The sequence below is a fragment of the Clinocottus analis genome, unplaced genomic scaffold, assembly GCF_023055335.1.
Source record: "Clinocottus analis isolate CAN_PGR_092001 unplaced genomic scaffold, fCliAna1.0.p SCAF_12, whole genome shotgun sequence".
NCBI classification, from domain to species: Eukaryota; Metazoa; Chordata; class Actinopteri; order Perciformes; family Cottidae; genus Clinocottus; species Clinocottus analis.
In genome coordinates, this window is record NW_027175843.1 from 11,256,176 (window position 1) to 11,275,688 (window position 19,513).

The window sequence follows — 19,513 nt, forward strand, 5'->3', positions numbered from 1 at the left end:
ACAAAACTTGTTTCTACAGCACAGAATGAAAACTAAACACCCAGCATTTCATATTCAGTGCTTCAAGCTGCTACTTTTCATGGTCAGTCATTTCGCTGTATGTAGAGGTCACCTTTAGCCTGTGCTCGAGGGTTATTAATGGCAATAAGGAAACGGCAAAGATGACTGGAATGCTCTGGCATTTGTACATCTCTGAGAGACGACTCCTTGACAGGAGACGCTCATATTTATGAAGGAATTCTTTTGGATCAATGAAAAGCCTCTTTGCAGTCTCTCTGAAGTCTTTTTAATCATCTGAACATTATTTTCTCTGCACGCAACTCTGTATCAAAAATTTATTAAAACTGTTTTTGCTCTCCTTTTGCTTGTCTTGTTCTGGGCCATTGATATTCTCCTCTGCATGTTTGCATCTACCTCTACAGACTTCCATAAAGGTCATCAGAGCTTCGCAGAAACTCTGTGCGATCGCTCAAGATTATCGAAGAAGAGAGATTTACAAAAAACGTCCACACCGATCTTTATCACCAGCCGACACTGACCAGATATTCATGTCGGGCTGCAGCAGGGTGTTGATGCGGTTGACTATCCAGCTGAAGAGGCGTCCGTACAAGGCCTTGGACATGGCGTCTCGGACGTCGGCGGCTTTGTCCACGGTGTTGGTGCGGATAATAGTCTCGCCCCTGGTGACCACACACTGAGAGGTCAGCGCCTCCTGGAGCTCCTCAGGGCCGATGCAGAGGAGAGAAGCAGCTGAGAGAAAAGACAAGAGCGTGAATCAGTTTGATAACCAAGAGCTCATCAGCCTTTATCATTAGCAGCCATCTCTCATTGTTGATGTCTGAGCTACTTTTTTTTTTAATGTAAATTGAAAGGGGTTCTAAGCTTTGAATGTAGCATTATTTAAACTGCTTACAGGGAACTGACCGCTGTTTTCTGGGTAACAAGATGTGATGGATTTATTGTTTTTATGTGGAATGCACATAAAAATGTCCACAAAGGTTTATATGACATCCAATGTAATGTTACCTTAGAGAAACAATGCGTGTCACACAATAACTGTCAACACAAAACATAAATCATACCACAACATAAAAAAGCATCACATTTCTTAGAAGGGTTTAATTCTTTAAAAACAACTGAAGTCTTCCCTGCAGAGGACTAGGGAATTTTACTTCTCTTTCTTTGGCTAAAATAATTTTACAAAGCATCACTTCACACATTGGATGATATTCTGTATCTCACCATTCTCTAAGGACTCTGAATTAGGCACTTCGCTCTTATCAGTCTGGTGTTGGGATGTGATGGAAGCAAATTCAATATTGCCGGTGTTTAAAACAGCTGAGAGAATTCTGTACACAGAGTTGACCTCCTAAACAAGAAAGAGAAAAAAAGACAAACATTCTAGCATTTAATTGATCTGCGACCAATTACTATACATTTGATACAGTATTAAAGTACCTCTTCAGTAAAGCCGATATTTCTGAAGCACTCCTGAATTGCGTCAAACTGCTCCGTGTACAGTTTGCTGGAGACAATATCTTGCATTACTTTGCAGTGCTGGCTGTCAATATACCTGCAGATGCACATTTAACTATCAATATTGATGCTTCGACATGATGAGAAGGGAAAGATGGCAGGATTACTATGAACACGTCAAAGTCAAACTGCTGGGCTCACCTGGGAGGTGTTCCGTTTGGCAGCCGGTAAGTCTTCAGCTTGTCTTGGTGGTAAAGCCCAGCATATATGTAATAGAATATGTGGAAGTTCTTCTCCCCCCTGAAAGGGAACAAACAGAGCAGTTAGAAGTGTGACAAAGGGATCTCCAGTCAGCCCAAGCCTGAGCAGCACATACATCGCCTGTTTGATGACCCTCGACTTCTCCAGCAGGTACTCGGATATCTTGGCCCCGATAACTGCTCCAGTGGGTGTGAACTTCATCTCCAGGTATTTGCCGAAGCGGCTGGAATTGTCGTTTATGGCTGTGCAGGCGTTTCCAAAGGCCTCTACAAGGGGGTTCACCTGCAAGATCTTCTCTCGCAGCGTCCGATTGTTTGCCTAAGAGCAGCAACATGCTTCTTTGAACTATAATAATTATCATACAACTAATATGTTGAGATTTGTGCAGCATTCAGCACAAGTATATAAGTCCAAGAAAAGATGGCCACACTGCTACTATACCTTTCCCAAGAAGGTAAGATGTTGGACAATCAAATGAGCGCTCTCTGTTTTCCCGGCACCGCTCTCCCCACTGATTATGATACACTACAACAAAAGGAAACAAACATGCTGTGATTATAACATTAGTAAAGGAATATTTATATTATTTAAACATGGCAAAAGACTTCACCACTTGACAGACACTTTCAAAGTGGCTACATCCTTCCCAAACATTTAAAAACATTTTTTTACAATCCAAGTCTTCACTGATCAACTTATTTTTCTGTAGAGTACCTGGTCTTTGCAGAACGTCACCATGCCTCGGTAGGCTGCATCTGCCGTAGCAAAGATGTGTGGAGGGTTGTCAGCCCGCTTCACACCATGGTAGAGTTTAGAAAACTAAGAAAAAGCACATTAATACACAAGGCACCTTATTTTCATTTTTCAATATTTCTACAAAACATTGTTCGCCTGTTTTTGATATTTGCATGAATCAGCCATAGTCCACAGCCATGCTCACACTGTGGTTAAACATAGTGGTGTTTTTGGCTGAATACTAACGTCGGCATGCTAGCATGCTCACAATGACAAAGACACTGGACAAAGATGACAAAGATTTCAGGCAACACCGGTGGCTTAAAATGGTATGCACTTCCTGTCTCCTAAGGCGTGGTCATGATGTGTTCACCTCATGTATATTTTCTTTTGCTAAAATATTTACTCAGCTAAAAGACCTATTTAGCATTACAAAAATGTGCTAGCAAGGGCGTTCGCAAACGTGAGATTGCCAGATCTCTGTTTAATAGACCGAAAAAGGCCGCTAACAAAGTTAATTTGCTCTAAATGTGTCCGTCTGAAACATGCAGCTTTAGTGTCAAAATGTTTAGACGATATGTAGCTTGTGAAAAAACAGGCCCAATATTTACTTTGGTGACTATCAGGCCAAAAAATCGTCATAATCTGTGCTAACGTTCATTTCTTGCATTGGACGTAATAGACTCAGGACCTGCCACTGTTTTCCTAAAGGGGATCACTAAAGTCAACTAAATGTATCCTCTGGAGACCATGAAGGTTTGTAGAAAATGTTTTGATCATCTATCCTACAGATAGATCGATGTCTGAAGACACATGCTGCAAGTATACTTTTGTGTGGTATTTTAACATCAGATCAGTACTGTCATTAATTTATTTTTTATCAGGTATTTTAATAAATACTGATTCATTTACAGGCTTTTTTTTAAAAGCCCTGAAACATAATAATGAGAATATATATATATATATATCCACTAGGACAGGACCAGTAGCATGACTCATGAGAAATCATTCATTGCTTTGACTCGCAAACCACCGGGAACTTTGGTGTAACTGGTCCATAACCAACCTGAGGAGAGTAGATGCTGAGATTCTGGAAAGGATTGAGTGCAATGAGGATGTCGCCAACATAAGTGTACACCTGCAGCTCATCGTATCTCTTCTGGAGATGGCTGATTATTGTCTCCTATAGGAAATAAAAATGAAAACGCACACAGCATCAAGAACATAATGCCTTGGACTGATCAATACAACATGAGATAAACATATTCAACCTTACCTCATCTAAGAATTCCAAGTTTACCAGGTCATCATCGGGGCAGCTCTCTATTATGAGGGTTTTACGAGTATTGATCCGCTCGTGCCTGTATGAAGCCAAGGACACGATAATGCCTCAGAAAGCTGTAAAGTGACCACCAAAGGAGAAACAGTAGGTTGACTGCTGGATGCGAGACTCAGTCACTTCCACGGTTTGTTTGAAGCCCTTAAAGCTCTCCCGGGGGACACATCTCCCATTATCACAAGCTGTGATTGCACTTCATCTGTGTTTTGACCTATCACTCTCCAATGAGCCCCAGTGGGCAGAGGTCAGCACAGAGCCAGCTGCCAAGGGGCTGTGGAAAACCTCAGGGGACACCAGAGAGTGTGTGAAAGAGAGCTGTGTCTGTGAGTGCCGACTGCTTTGTCCGTCTATATGTGTGTGTACATATGCATTATACACGCAGTGTGTAGTGAATGAGGCATTTCTAGGATATAGTTAGTGATATTCTTGTCTTAAAATCCAAAGAAAACTACCAAACAAACACTAATTTAATCCTAACAACATATACTGTCAGTGTAGACAATGTCTGATGTATCGTCTCTGTTGTTGTCAAAACCACACCAGTGAGCATCCCAACTGCACTGAGTGTCATCAAGTTGAACATTGCTTCAATTCAATCCCACACACATGTCAAAACCCAACAGGACTGGGTTGCACCAGCTGATTGTAAGTCTATCAGTTTGTGTTTAAATGCAGTAATTATTACCTTGTTAGCTAGTTTACTTCATCTCATTGCACCAATATAGGGATCAGCCATTTGTGCAATTGTTGCTAGAAAACATTTGTATCACCAATAAAATCTCTCAATGAGCTTATGTAAGCTAAAAGCCACTGAAGCGTCACAAAAGGAAGCATAACTGACAAATAAAACATTTTCAGGACCCCAGACCTCATTTACACATTTTTGAGTAATGCTTATTTAAAAAATGACAGATCGTTTGTTGGATTGGTGAAAATAAAACAACAACCAATAACTACATACAGAGTTTAACCAAAGGCTTGCAGCCTTGCCCTTGAATAAAAGGTGGAAAAAAACTTCTACTTCTCAATCTTCAAAACAATGAAATATCTCCTTAAATGTATCCATATTCTATTATAATGAATAATCAATCAAACCATGAATAAAAATATTCAGGCTTCAGGTTAGGAATTGTTTCCTCCTTTGCCTTTGTATTCTGAATAAATTCAACGGCACAGAAATAAAGTCTCATGCTCGATATGTGGTCCCTCTCAAGTGAAGACTTGTCATCGGGTCCCTTTGGAGAGGGACTAGAGACCTCCAGCCTCTACCTCACTCCTGCTTTGAAGTAAATCACACTATTCCACCTACGGCAGCTACTTTTAAGTTCTCTATGTCTTTATTCTTATCTGGAGTCATTGTGAGCTGATCTGTGGCATGAGAGACTAAACTAGGCGAGCCCAGTTCTCGCCCTACAAGCTCCTAATCCCATTATCCACTTTCACTGTGGACAGGAATTCGGGATCAGGCTCAGGCACCGACTCTGCACACTCTCGGGAGTAAACAGAGCTGGCACAACATCAAGACTCTCAGTCAAGGGTAGGTTCAGCAAACTCCTTTATAATGAAGATTAAGCAGTGCCAAAGTCAGTATTCCTCCAGTAAATAACAGGAGACTTCTGCTCTGTCATTTGCTGCCCTGACGGTGTCTGGGTGAACTATTCATCGTCACACATTTTCAGGACAAAAGCTCATAAAATCACGCTCTATCCCTTCATATCGTTGCATCTATACATCTATTTCTCGAGGAACTCGTACAGTAGCTGCCATTTTAAATCTGCAAAGAAAATATATCTCACTGTGTAATTCAAAACCAAGCAAAAAGAAGGCAGTATAGTTTAAAAGTCACTTATTTTCTGAAGTAAATCAATCTTGAAATGAATATTTACTTCATGATTGGTATAATCACCCGAAAGTGCTTTGTGCAAAGGACCCATCAAACGGTTGCTACATGGACTGGTCTAAATGGCGTTTATTAATCTAAGGTTAGTCAGCACTAACTCCCTCTGAATTAGTCACACTCCCCTAACTTCTCTTTAATCAGACACTGTATTGTCCATTACTGGGGCTCATCCTCATTTCTGAGTGTAAGAAGATGAGACCCTGCCCCCTACTGGACAGAAAGTATATCTCCACTCAGTCAGTGCCCATGAGCTGCAACAAATTACCTTAATGACAGCACACAACTGAAGCGACCAGCTCTGTCAGAGCAGTGTGTTATTTCTTCTGCAAGTTTAGAATATAAAATCAAGGGACTTACTTTGTCCGGGTTATGCAGCCAAGTTCGTGCTGCTCCTGGATGAGAGCAGATAGCTGCTGCCGTAGTGCCATATCCTTGCCGTGGGCCTGCTTGATGAAGGGATGCTCCAGGAGGTGGGTCACAGACGGACGTGCTTCAAAATCTTTTATCAGACACCTTGCAATCACAAAAATAAAGGAGGGGCTTTGAGCACGTTCAGACAGACAAAGCCTCCAACATGATCTATCTTTTTATGTTTTTAAATCTTCAAATCAGAGGGAAGTAAACAGCTGAGGATAAACTGTGCGATCACCTGAACATTGCAGGAAGCTGGTTTGCTAAGATCAGTTCAGACAGACACTCACACCCAGCAGAGAGCTCCTTGTGTTTTTATGTCTGGGGTCACTAATCTGTCGTTTTCTGTCCGAGTACCACATGGTCTCTATCACCATGGCCCCTGAGTCCAAACAAGCCTGGCTGTGGCACAGCAGTAAGTCCTATCTGCGATGTGCAGTGTTTGCCCTTAGGTGATGTCACTTTATGATACTGGCCCATGGCCACAATTCTGCATCAGATAGCTGCTGATATAAATGGTTGCAAAATATTGACACACACACACCCGGGGGAACACTGCCTTTCCTTTTTGGCAATTTGATATATTATGAAACAAAAACTATGAAATACTTGAATTGTCCACCTGTACTCAACGATGTATCCATCAACAGTGCACATTTGTACTGTTCGATTATTCGTTCTGCCAAAGACTCTGAGTGTGTGTGCGTGTGTGTGTGTGTGTGTGTGTGTGTGTGTGTGCGTGCGCGAAAAGCACGACAGCTCCAACTATTGCAGACAGAGGCGAGATAGGAGAAAAACACCAATCTAATTCCCGCTACCTAATCTAAACTGGAATTCTGTTTCTTTTATCAGTTTGTTCAGCTCTGAAAGTTAATTCCATGAATTCATTAGCGTCAGGACATTAAGCAGAGGTTGCTGCTATTAGCCGGGCTGTGCTGCCGGGATACTGAACGGCAGGCCACTTTGTCACAGAAGTCAGCTCTCTGGCTGCACAAGCCAGAGACAGACGCTGGTGATGGATTTATTATCGCTGAATACCCCCCACCACCTCAGTTCCCTCCACACAGGCACACACCCACGCGCACGCACACACAAACACACACACACACAGGGGTGACCAGGCTGAAAAGGCTTCACAAACAGCCTGCAAAGGTTGATAACATTGTCCAGCCCCCCGCAGATTAAGCTCTGCGGGGCTTTGTGCAGGGAGATTATTTCTGATATGATATCACACAATCCATTACGACAGATTACAGAGTTACAATCCAAAAATTAAAACCAGTGCAATTACGCTCTTGTGAAAACGACTATTACACTGCAAATAACTGATATCCCTACAGTGTGTTGACTGGTTTAAGGGGTAATATGCCTGGATTGGGTCCTGACCAGTCAATATTCAAGAAACACATAACAAAAGGTCGGTTTGTTTTTTCAATTACTTTTTTTTCAAGCATTTCAATGCAAACCTCCAACATAAATGTTAGCTGGAAATCATGCCCATACGAATAGTTCTCCACACAAATTGAATTTTATTTTCGTATTATGGGTCAGCCTCACACACCTCTGCTTTGCACGCTGGATATTAAGGTTGTATATATTCCGAGCACCCATTTACCAGCTACCCTTGACATTATTAGCTTTGCACTGAGGAGGAAATGATAAGGTATCTGGGCCGCAGATAGAACTGATAACTCAGGTGAATTAGTTTGTTTCCTCTGCAGCAGATTTACACAAATGAAAGTCAATGAACAGAAGGATAAGAGGGTTGATATAATATGGCTATAAAATATCAATTTCAATTCCCTCCATGTTTACATGCACATTCCCACCTGCTGACAATGTATTAACGCTAATGTTTAGTTGCTCATTTTTAAAAAAGTATTTCATTGTGTTATCATTTCATTCTGGACTAATGCCACACAGACATTTATTTTTTAAATTGGTTTATGCTATTTTCAAAAGTAGCAGCTCAATAAAATGAATGTGTATCATCGTCAGTATTATATTCACCATCAACAGCAAGTGTTCAACATTACTGTCATAGATTTGAATGTCTTGCAACAGATTTATCAATAAATGGATATGTCAAATGATTTACAGGCTGCTTTCATGTACATTTGATGTTAACCTGTCTTATTTCATATTTAATATACCTTTGTATGCGGTTTATGGTTATTATTGACAATTATTCATTTTCCAGTGACATTTACAGTTCAAAATGTCAATTTCTTACAATTTCAGGTAAAATATCCTTTCAATCAAGTTTCATTTACAGGTGGTCAACCATCAACTAAAATGAACTGCTGGAACACAGTTTGTAGAAAGATTGTACACTATGCTGTAAATACAAATGAAGACCTAAACCATCCCACGCTACTCCGCCTCTGCACCAAACACATCCATATCAATATTTATTAGTCAAACAAGGTCTGAATTTTATAATTTCAAGATATATTTTGGTTAAATGAATAAACATTCCTCAGAATAGTGTTCAGCTGTGTGTTGCTGTGTACTTTCACTGCCCTTTGATTTTTTTCAAATAACTGAGAACAAAGTTTGAAAGGTTAAAGTAAGATCACACTTACTGGCCGATGAAATGACAAAAACTTCTGCACCACTGCTCTGGATTTCGTATTGTAGGGGAAGGGTTTCTGAAACAAAATCACACACACAAAAGTCAACTGAGCTGACATTTAAATTTCATCATGATCATCTCTGAAAACTAAAGACTTTGAGTTAGTCTCCTGAGTTAGCTGACAAATGATCGCTGGCAGGCAGAGTGTGACCGCCAGACTCCTGTGAGAGTTTTTGGTCCGAGGACAAGCTGGTCGGGGTCCAGGTCTGTGGCAGCCACAGAAAAAGTGACAAATGATAACAGCTCCTCCACTGTCTGGCAGCAAGCATCTGCCATTGGGAGCCAAAAGTTATGGGAGCTAGTTATACCTCTGTCAGCAGCATTTATGGAGGCCATCTATAATGAGGCTAACACTTTTGAAGTGTGCAAGATGACAGGAGGCAGGTCTGTATGAGGATCCAAGGCTGGACCGGCCTGAGTACAGTCATCTTCACAGGGAGCTGCGAGTCTGACAGCTGGAGGCTGAGCCTTTTGTCACTGTCAGGCAAACAGTGGCAGACCTGGTGGAGACATTTATTAACTGGACTAATTAGTTCACACGTGTTGTTCCACGAGGCTGACAGACAGCTAGGAAATGAAATCTCAAGCGTGGAAAGGAAAAGAAGAAGAAAAAAAAAGCATGAATTTTGTTTATCACATTCGAACCAGAGGTAGATGCAGCTACACGTTAAATGACAACATACTTAACATCTTCGTTTTTTTGAAAGAGAGGAGAGGATGTTGGGGTACAAAATCTGTCATTTTTCCGCAGCACTAAGTTAGTCAAGTCTTTGATAAGGATTCAGACAGGCAATCCTTTCCAAAGTGCAGATCAAAGCCAGTAACTGACTGCTTCAATGCAACCTCTAATATGAGCCTGCAGACACGTTCTCGCCTTGATGTTGTACCATACTGCTTATACATTAGAAAGTCAATATAGCAGCACACTACTGATAACACTGTCAAGTGTGCTCATTGTGCTTAGCAAATTCAGGCATTTATTTCTTTCTGTATTTGTGAGACTGCTGGCTCATATTGTAAACACAAATGGCTTATTCAAATCTAGGTCCAGGCAGAGCTTGTACTGTCAGACATTACTCAGAATGGATTGAGGCAAAATCACAGAGGTGTCAACAGCACTTGACGGCTGTAACTAAGCCATGAAGCAAGACAAAAATCAGGCCAATGTAATATTTGAATATTTCATATGCAGAATTTATAATTCCCCCATTTCCCATATAAAATACATGACGCTTTATTCAATATTGTCAGTGCTCACTGAACATCTGTCCATGCAGCTCACATGAAACAAACCCAATAAAGGTTTTGAATCAGTATTGGGATATAAAAAAAAAAATACAATATCTTTCTTTTTCAGATCTCCACAGTCTCCTAAGTCCTCTATGTCAGACAACATGAAGATGATTAAATTACCAAAACCAGGTAACAATGTTGAGATGTAATGCAGGTTAGAAACATATAAATATGTTGTAAATATATCTTAAAGTGACCTTGCATCACCTTATTGGTGGTGGGCAGTGACGTACTTCAAATCTTACAAACAAAACGGCACTCGAGATAAATAATAACCGGTGAAATATTCATGTATTTGGTTGTTGGCTAGTTTTCAGCAAAAAAGAGAGAATTGGTGTGAAAGAAGAAACACATGCATTTATTTAGACTGAACAGAGAATGACTACTAGGCTCTAAAATAAAGACTTATTCAGCGAATGGACCACCTGCTTAAAATTTCCTCTCATCCATCATTGCAGCCAGAGCAGCAGCACTTCTTTGCGCATATATGCATGATCACGCAGAGCTACTACTACATTTATCATGTCTTTTGTGGCCACATTCCCAAATGCCGCAGTCCTGGACATCACACAGAGCAGTAAAATAACATCATCAAAAACAGAGATTTTAGAGCCTCTAGTCATGATTGTAAAACCATCCAACCAGTCAATGATCTCTCTTAGGGGTCAAGACTGCATCAGGGTCTGATAATGGGAACACTGACAATAAGGTGATGTTATGCCACTCTATTCAAACTTCATACAAACTTTTACACATAGAATGGAAATAGTAAATCAAATCACATGAAGCATTATGTTGAAAGAAACCCTGGCAGGCTTCCCACACTTTGCACATTAACATTATTTCTGACATTCTTGTGTGACTGAAAAGCCGACAAGTTATCAATGCTTATCATTGAGAATTGCTTCATTGTTGTTAAGGGACATTTTTGGTGCCAAGGGCTCTCAGAGAAGAGATCCAAAAATACATGCAAAGCAAATGCACACTAATCTGAAATGTTTAGTCCCGCTAGTGGCACTGCTCTATAGGTTGGCATTGTCAGTGGGTCGGTCCACCACCAAAAAAAATCTTTGATCCTGACTAAAATATCTAAAAACAAAATGTCTATCCAAAATGTCTTCACTTCAAAATTTGATCAGATATTTCTGTGGAATTGTCCAATTTAGCATATGAATTATTGAAATATGGCCCAAAACGTGTTTGAGCGGTCACATTGACCTTGACCTTTGACCACATAATTCTAATTGGTTCATCTTTGAATTCATGCAGATGTTTGTGACAAATTTGAAGAAGGTCTCTCCAGGCGTTCCTGAGATTTTGCATTCACAGGAATGGATGGAGGGTCAACCCGAACACAAAATAAAATCAACCAACACTCTTAACTAAAATAGTGAACAGAGGAAACGATACACATCCCAAACATCAGCCTGTTCGACTTGTCATTGTGCGCATGTTAGTATGCTAACATATTGACCTAAACCAACAAGCTGCTGGCTGTGGACTCAGAGTATTGTCCTGTATGGTTGATGAATAATAGTTTTGCCAGGAGAGGATTAAAAAAATACATGTCAAGTAAAATGCAAACACATTTGCGACTTAGTTCAATGCTTGAATTGAACATATAATTCAACACACAGGCAAGACATGCCTTTAGTTCACCCTAGACTTGATTTTTCACCTCTTTGAAAATATTTTATTGTCAGAAACCCAAGAAACCGCACTGATATTCCTCACGCATGGCTGTTCAGCTGCACAGATTTTAACTCTTTTTTCCATTAGAGCTGTCTCTTACCAGCACGCTGGTGTGGATTTCTCTCCTTGAGTCTCATCGTTTGATTACCCTTTGTTGCCTCCGACAGGCCATCATTTACTACTGTCTTCTATCTCGTTCATTCCGGTCTCCACTCAGACAGATACATGTACTGTTAAATATGTGGTTAATATCTACAGGGATCTGGCCGAATAAACACAACCTTGGACGTCGTTGCCAATTGCCTCTGACCTTTACAACACATTTTACACACACTTTGGTTTGACTTTACACAGACACTCGAGGCATGCACAGCAAAGAGACAACCTGCTTAAGCAATTAACCTTCTTGTACATTAAATATCACAGACGATCTTTGAGTATCTGTCTGTAATTAATTTTTTATTTCATGATTTTATAACTTTACTCTCTGCCATGCTCCGTTACGTTCATTCATGGTCACCGCGGACATCACATGTCTGTCATATGCACTGTAACACACTCAATTACTTTATATCATAACAAAGGGCAAGTTCACGAGAGCCTTGGATTCAACTTAAATTAAAACAACTGACACTACAACAAAATTGAGTAATGATCGACCTGAGATTCAAACAAATGCACGTATCTGCCATATGTCACGGCTCATCAAATATCAGATATTTCAGTAGCACAAACAGACGACGCACCAAGGTGACCCTAATTCATGGAGCTCATCAGCGTCCCATCTGACAGATATCATAGCTCCTTGTATCCTTTACAGCCTGCTGGGGTACAAGCACTTCCACCTGTGCCGGTTTCCCCGAGCAAAACCAAACTGTGACATGATGGCTATCTGCTGCTGGCCCCTGTAGTCAAAGTGATGATTACACTCAGTGTTTATTTGGCCCCATCAGGAAATATTCAGCTTGACAAAAATACCTGTCCAGCGAAAGCATGCATTGTTTTTGTTTTTCAGAAAAAGAAAGAAAAGAAGGATGAACAAACAGCATCATGGAGAAGTAGTACCATGACTTGAACGTATAAGAAAATGTACAACAGGAATTTCACTAGGATGAATTTGCCTTGTACATGAAATATCCTCGTAATCGTATATCTTGTATATTTCTTTGACTCTCGTTTACTATCTAAATTTGTTTCAGAGAGGAGGAATGAAAAGGTGGATGATACATACAAGATGAATGACATGACAGTGAACCCTTTAAAGTCACGTTAAAATATGAGAATGATGAACATACTTATTGCATGTTTAAGTGCCTGCATTGTTTCATAAAGCATGTACTATCCAAGGACAATACTTCAGAAAATGCCACATTGGTAAGGGTTTATGGCGTCTTAAATAGAGAAGAAAAAAAACTGCAATGATCAAAACCTGGAAAGATGAATCATTCTGATATCATCGTGAATCACTCTCACCGCCGCTAAAAGCCCAAAGGTGAAACGCAATTCCCTATTTAGGAAGTAATTCATACAGGAGTCATCATTTACACCACGTTTCCTTGTGATTTTGTCTGCCGAGCAGCAATGATGGGAAAATATATTTGAGATAAATGACATGTTAACAGAATCATTTCATGGTTCAACACATTCGCTGTGATTCATACCACAACCACCAAGCCTTTAAGGTCCCAAATCATACCAAAAGGGCAAAATATATATTTTGATTGGAACCGAGACGGAGAAACGTCAATTCAAGATATACGTCCAATTCTATTAACATCTTTGTTATCCCCAGAGCCAAAGAGTCTAAGAGATCTGCAGTAATGAAATAGGAATGGACATTGACAATGGAAATGCATATGCCCCCTCTGATTATGGCTGCTATTTGACAGAAACCACTTATCCTGTTCCACGTAGCTCTTTTTCTTAACAAACAACCCCTAAAGCTACGTCTACTCCACTGAAAAGGTGACGCGTTATAAGGTGAATATCAGAGAAAAGCCTGACTCTGAATTAGAAGCATCCATTTTTCCAAGCCGTCCTTACTTTTGTAACTATCTTAAATTCTGGTTGAATTTGGTGCTGAAGAAATGCTGCGTTGGCTCCAGAATTTCTGCCACACAAACCTTCCATGTTCCTCTTCTGGCTTGGCAGGGAGGAGATAACATTGTGACGGGGAGGAGGTGACAGCCTCATCTCAATGTGAATGGAGCTAATCACCAATGCAAATTGCAATCAGAAGGGCATATCTCTACCTAACTGAGAGATAATTGCGCGATTGTGCTGATAACAAAAGGTCAACCGCGTGTAGCCACTAAGCTCTCAAATGATCATCAGACACACACTGTCTCCAGCAGTGAATATTTTTACAGATTGAATCACTGCATTAATTTTAAGGCCAAACACTACAACATTTTGTTGATGATGAAGATTTTAAACACTGATTATTCAGCAGATGCTTCCTTTCAGATAAGACAATGGCAACAAGAAACATGGCTCAAAACCAGAAATAAGCGGTTTAACTCCTCATTTTCAATTGTCAAGAAAGTCACGTATTCTTTTCATCACCTCTACTGTCAAATTCAGTTTGCCATTGTCCTCCTGTCATAATAGAAAGCTGTCTGAGTGTCCTTGTCTGTGCAGCCTCCTGTTGTGTGGTAGGAGCGCCCTCTAGTGGACTCACCGTGGGATCTTGAAGAGGGCTTTAACTGGATGCATCTCAGCCAGCGGGGGATCTCCATCTGCCAGCTCGATGGCTGTAATGCCGAGCGACCACACATCACAGCGGGCATCATACGAGTAGTCATACTGCTGTTCACAGGCTATGACCTGGCAATGAAACACAACTGTGACCATCTGAACAACTCATTTAAACTGTTAAGGAGTCCTTAAAAGCGTTTCCCCCTCAAATTCTTGAAATAAAGCACTATCAATATCACCCTAGAGATATTAAGTAATAAGTTAAAGAAAATAATGTCCAAACGGATCATAAAGCTGAATATAACTTCGTTATCATGGCACTATCTTACAGCCTAAAACCTGGCAGAGGTACAAATATCTATTTTTATGGACTATTTAAATACTAAAAGGTAGGTCAGTTCAGTTGCCCGTGGTATGAGCCCCTCTTTTCCACAGTCAATAATTATAACTGACACTACATTTTACAGCTGAGTTTATTCTAATTGCCCCTGAGGTCCCTCCCTCACAGCCCAATCACTGCACCTCATTTCTGCTAAAGAGTAAGCCGAGGGGCCACAGACTCCCAGCTATTAACCTTGAGGCAACCTCAAGCGCTGCACCCATGGAGAGGAATACACAATGACACAGGGGAGTCGCACAGAAATAACTGAGCCTCTCTCCCTCTCTTTGGGGCACGTATAAGAGATTTTGCACATTTAAAATGTTCAATTAGGCATAAAACATGTGTGTGTGAACTGAAGCGGACAGACTCTGACCTCTGGAGCCATCCAAAACGGAGTCCCGACTGATGTGTTCCTCCGCAATCGTGCACTGGTCAGTTGAGCTGAAACACCTAAAAGAACAATGAAAAAAATAATAATACTTCTCATAATAATCAAGATTGGTATGTTTGTTTGTATGAATTTGCTCAAAATAAAATACAATTAATGACTAAATGTTTGAATGAATCAATAAATCCTGGCATATAATTTAGTGTGGCAGCCTGCCAAGCGGTAATAATAATGGGCTATAATCATTTCAAATTATGTAGGACAGATTTTTATCAGCAGGAGTCCACTTCATCTCCATGACACAAAGGACATAAACATGCCTAGGGGTGACTCAAAGTCATTTACCATAACAGCTTCCTTTTAATATGCAAAGGATCAAATAATGCAATTTAAATGAGCAATAATAGCCTGAGGTTAAGGATACGGTCCATGAAATAAAAAGACGTTATAGTGAGCACTGGACTAAAGTGTACAGCACATAAAATGATTCATCCTGTGCTTGTGTTTGACTTCCCAGCGTTGCAGAGATGTGCTGCTGACCATTCACATGGATCAGTCAAACACCAAAAACACTTCATTTATCTGACAATGCACTTCAGCGCTTAAAGCTGAGAGACATTTTTCAGACCTTGATGGATTTTTCTCTTTCCAGCAGAACCTGAATTGACTAAATTGCCTCTTTCAAAGACCATTACCAAAGTCAACCAGTTTGACTCCTCCCTCAGTTGTCAGGAGAATGTTGTTCCCTTTGACGTCACGATGGATAATTCGGTTGTTGTGCAAATGCTGGAGACCCTTTTAAGTTAGAGGACAGAAAACACAAGGTGCTCAGAGTGAATCACTATCCCATTATTCGTCATTTGTCATTAGTATAAATTTGAATATGATGCATCTAAAGGTTATGCAGAACAAAGTATGTAAAATAAGTGCCACATCTGTTCAGAGTGGGACATTCATTACCGACTTCCACACTTCCCCTTCTGAAAATAAATCCTCAGCACGCTTTCTGCATGTTTGCCTGCTATCTCCTCTGTAACATTAGCAGCTTTGCAGATGGCCACCTTACCAAGAGGGCACTGCATAAGATGTGTGCGATAACAGGCTCCTGCAGACTCTGGCCTCGCATGAGCAGGCCTTTGATGAGTTCTGTGACGGAGCCGCCGTTGCACAGCTGGGAGGGAGACAGAGAAACTCTGGTTACTCGTACATCACTCAACACCCTCGATTAGGATTCATGGAGAGAGTGAGCCCACACACACCAGTCAGAGGAAGCGATGCAGAATCACATGGCAGCATGATAGCATCAACATTCATGGAGGTGGGGTGCTGTGACAAACTGTAGCCTGTTGTATAACGACTAATGTATTACGCTGTTTCAAATAAGCAACCAAAATCTAAATAGTTTTGCGAAGGAGTTGTCATAAACAAGTAAAGGGATGTCTATTAGGTGGTGAAGCAGTTTCACCGTTGAGCTAAGCTGATTTTTTAAATATATCGATAATTTACATCCACATACATTGGCTAGGGATCTCCTTTCAAGCCATATACTACATCGATATCTTGCTTTTGACAAAAAAAAATATTTTTTTTGTAATTATTTGCAAATACTGTTAGGTAGATGGACAATATGGCCGGGAATGTGAGCCTACATATTGAAGAAGAGCTCACCTCAAGGATCAGCCAAAGTTGTCCACCTGATAAGTTGTCTGATTTGTAGAACATGCCGTAAAACTTCACCACATTAGGGTGGTTGGACAAGGACCTCAAGATGTTGTATTCCGCCTCAATTTCCTCATCCACATCCTTCAAACAGCAAAAGAAAACAGGCATATGGCAATGCAAGTATGAAGCAAATAACATGTTGAAATGTAATGAAAACAGCATTTCTGTCTACATGTTTCAGGTAACTATAATTGGACTACCACAGACAGGGTTACAAAGTCAGTAACAAAGGAAGGAATGGGCTCGGGTGTTAAACTACTTCTGGCAGTTCTTTTCTATCAAAGTAATTTCAGAGGAAGGGAAGAGCACCAGTCAGAGAGGCAGAATTTCTCCTCCTGGATGTCTGAGTGATAGTGTCAGCAGTCTAATCAGGGAGAGGGATGAGAGGGAAGCAGCTTCATCTTCATGGCCATCAGGGGAGCCCCATGGTGGATAGCGCTGCCAAGATGGGGATTGTTCCATTGACACAATCACAGGCTGCCTCAGACCAAGTCTCACTAGTACAATACGGTGCCAATGCAGAGGCTACAGCGTCTTATCACGCAGCAAATTAACAGATATACAGAGAGGATACAGTCAATGCAGCAGCTTTCCGGTGAGGGTGTGTTAAACTTAACATGACGGGAAATAAATGAAAAGGGGAGACATTGAAATATATCACTGGAGCAAGTACAAGTACAACTGCATCAAGAGGAGGAGAAAGTACTGGCAACTTACTCGGTTTGAATGGCTCGCATGCTGAACCAAGTCACATAGTTATAAAGAAAGACACAATGGTTTTAGTCTTTGCTTTTGTTTTTTCTTCTGTCACAATATTATGAGTTCTTTCAGTCATACAAAACTGTCACAATAATGGTGGGGAGGCACAGTCAGATTAATAATTAATTTTAGTCAGCAAAAAAGTACACACTGTCTTACAACTGCACATCATATTTTCAATTAAAATTACTTATCGGTTTTATTATTATATATTATTTTACTTTGATAACAGACATATTTATATAGTCTGTGTGACTGTATAAATAAGTTGTCTAAAAAAAGATGACTCATAAAGACAACATATATTAGGCAATATACAAAGCCAAAGCTCAATTGTTACAGGTAAATAAATGAGAACACAGACGTTACATAGAGTCAGTAGGTGTTTTGATTTTGAGGTTACTTTGCACTAGCCTAAAATCTTGTGTCCTAGTTGCCTTAAAACTGAGACATAACCAGTGTCAGATGCTGCTAACTTTATACATATAGTCATGTCACATGCAGCTTGACGCTGATTATGCAGCTAACTGAGGAGACACAACATACAGCAGGCACAAGTGTGACAATAATGCATCTTAAATTAAATCAGTGGTTCCCAACCCGTGGGTCAGGACCCTCTACAAAATATAACCAATTGTTTACAAGACAATTAACAAGGTAGTAAAGCAGGAAACAAGACTAAGAGCAGGCCATACATGCCTCTGTGGATGATGAGCATGGATGACTGCCCCAAATTCCGTAACAACAAAAAATCTAATTTGTTTATTTGATTTGGTCAAGACAGACTGATCTAAACATAGATGGAAAAAGAATATGCGTGATTATAAATTGCTTTCATTTTTTTTAGACATTCATTGAATGTTTGGTTGGTCCTATAAAAAAAAGATCAAATAAAATGAGGGAAGAACATCTTTTTTAATTGTTTTGGTTTCAACCCATAACCCTTGATGATGGTCCGCAACTAATCAATTCAAAGCGCTACTAGACAAAAAGGTTGGAAATCACTGCAGTCAATTATTAAATAAATTAGTTTCTGGATAATCTGGTGGATTTTACAAGTACTTTAGATTAACACAATATTTAATGAAGCCCTTGATAGTTCTGCGCCTCTGGGGTTAATTAAAACAGCTTTTGATGTCTGCAAGGTGACGGTTATTATGTTGTCAAAGTGTAACTCAACTGCAGGAAATGGAAAATAGACAACATTCAGTAGCCACAGAGGTTTTGAATTCTGCAAAAGGTTCCAGAGTGATAGAGACTTACATTGATCGGGTCCAGGACTTTCACTGCTGCCTGACTCCCATCCTTCTTGTTGGTCACTCTGTAGACTTTCCCATAGGTTCCTTTACCAATGGTCTCCACTATGTCCCAGTTACTTGATGGATCGCCCAGGTTCTCCATGCCAAGCATGCTGGACTTATACGGATACAGCCCATACAGTGACCTCCTAGAGGATAAACACAACCCCAGAGGAAAAAAAAAGTTGTCGAAATATAGAACATTTAACATATTAAGCCAAAAATATGTATATTATTTGTTGAAATTATTCTAGGGGATGTGGAAAGTTACAGTAATACAAAATAAGATAACTTTAAATACAATTCTACCGATTACTTTATCCTACAAAAAGAAATCATTTTGTGAATAACTTCACAATAACGCTTTAAGAGATCAGACAGACTTAAACATGTTTCAGCAAGACAGAAAAACACCTACAAATTACATCACAGAAAAGAAGGTAAGTCAAAAAAAGAAAAACAAACTGTGAAGAGCTGTGTATGTAAAGCACAAAGCAGTACCTTTATTCCCAAGGGCCTACTCAG

General features: G+C 40.2%; 1 protein-coding gene across 1 annotated transcript in view; it reads right to left on the reverse strand.

Annotated features, from left to right (window-relative positions):
* Nucleotides 1–19,108, reverse strand: part of myo3b (myosin IIIB) — a 55,196-nt gene extending 36,088 nt beyond the window's left edge. Inside the window, exons 1-17 of the mRNA XM_068572458.1 lie at nucleotides 18,954–19,108; nucleotides 16,878–17,012; nucleotides 16,276–16,380; nucleotides 15,905–16,004; nucleotides 15,195–15,271; nucleotides 14,423–14,568; nucleotides 8,708–8,773; nucleotides 6,069–6,224; nucleotides 3,749–3,833; nucleotides 3,539–3,655; nucleotides 2,452–2,556; nucleotides 2,179–2,262; nucleotides 1,853–2,055; nucleotides 1,678–1,776; nucleotides 1,459–1,573; nucleotides 1,243–1,369; nucleotides 513–750 (exon numbers count right to left, since the gene is read on the reverse strand). Of these exons, the coding sequence (XP_068428559.1) occupies nucleotides 513–750; nucleotides 1,243–1,369; nucleotides 1,459–1,573; nucleotides 1,678–1,776; nucleotides 1,853–2,055; nucleotides 2,179–2,262; nucleotides 2,452–2,556; nucleotides 3,539–3,655; nucleotides 3,749–3,833; nucleotides 6,069–6,224; nucleotides 8,708–8,773; nucleotides 14,423–14,568; nucleotides 15,195–15,271; nucleotides 15,905–16,004; nucleotides 16,276–16,380; nucleotides 16,878–17,012; nucleotides 18,954–19,100 (2,105 nt within the window). The 5' untranslated portion in view covers nucleotides 19,101–19,108. The remainder of the gene's footprint in view (nucleotides 1–512; nucleotides 751–1,242; nucleotides 1,370–1,458; nucleotides 1,574–1,677; nucleotides 1,777–1,852; nucleotides 2,056–2,178; nucleotides 2,263–2,451; nucleotides 2,557–3,538; nucleotides 3,656–3,748; nucleotides 3,834–6,068; nucleotides 6,225–8,707; nucleotides 8,774–14,422; nucleotides 14,569–15,194; nucleotides 15,272–15,904; nucleotides 16,005–16,275; nucleotides 16,381–16,877; nucleotides 17,013–18,953) is intronic.
* Nucleotides 19,109–19,513: the final 405 nt, after the last annotated feature.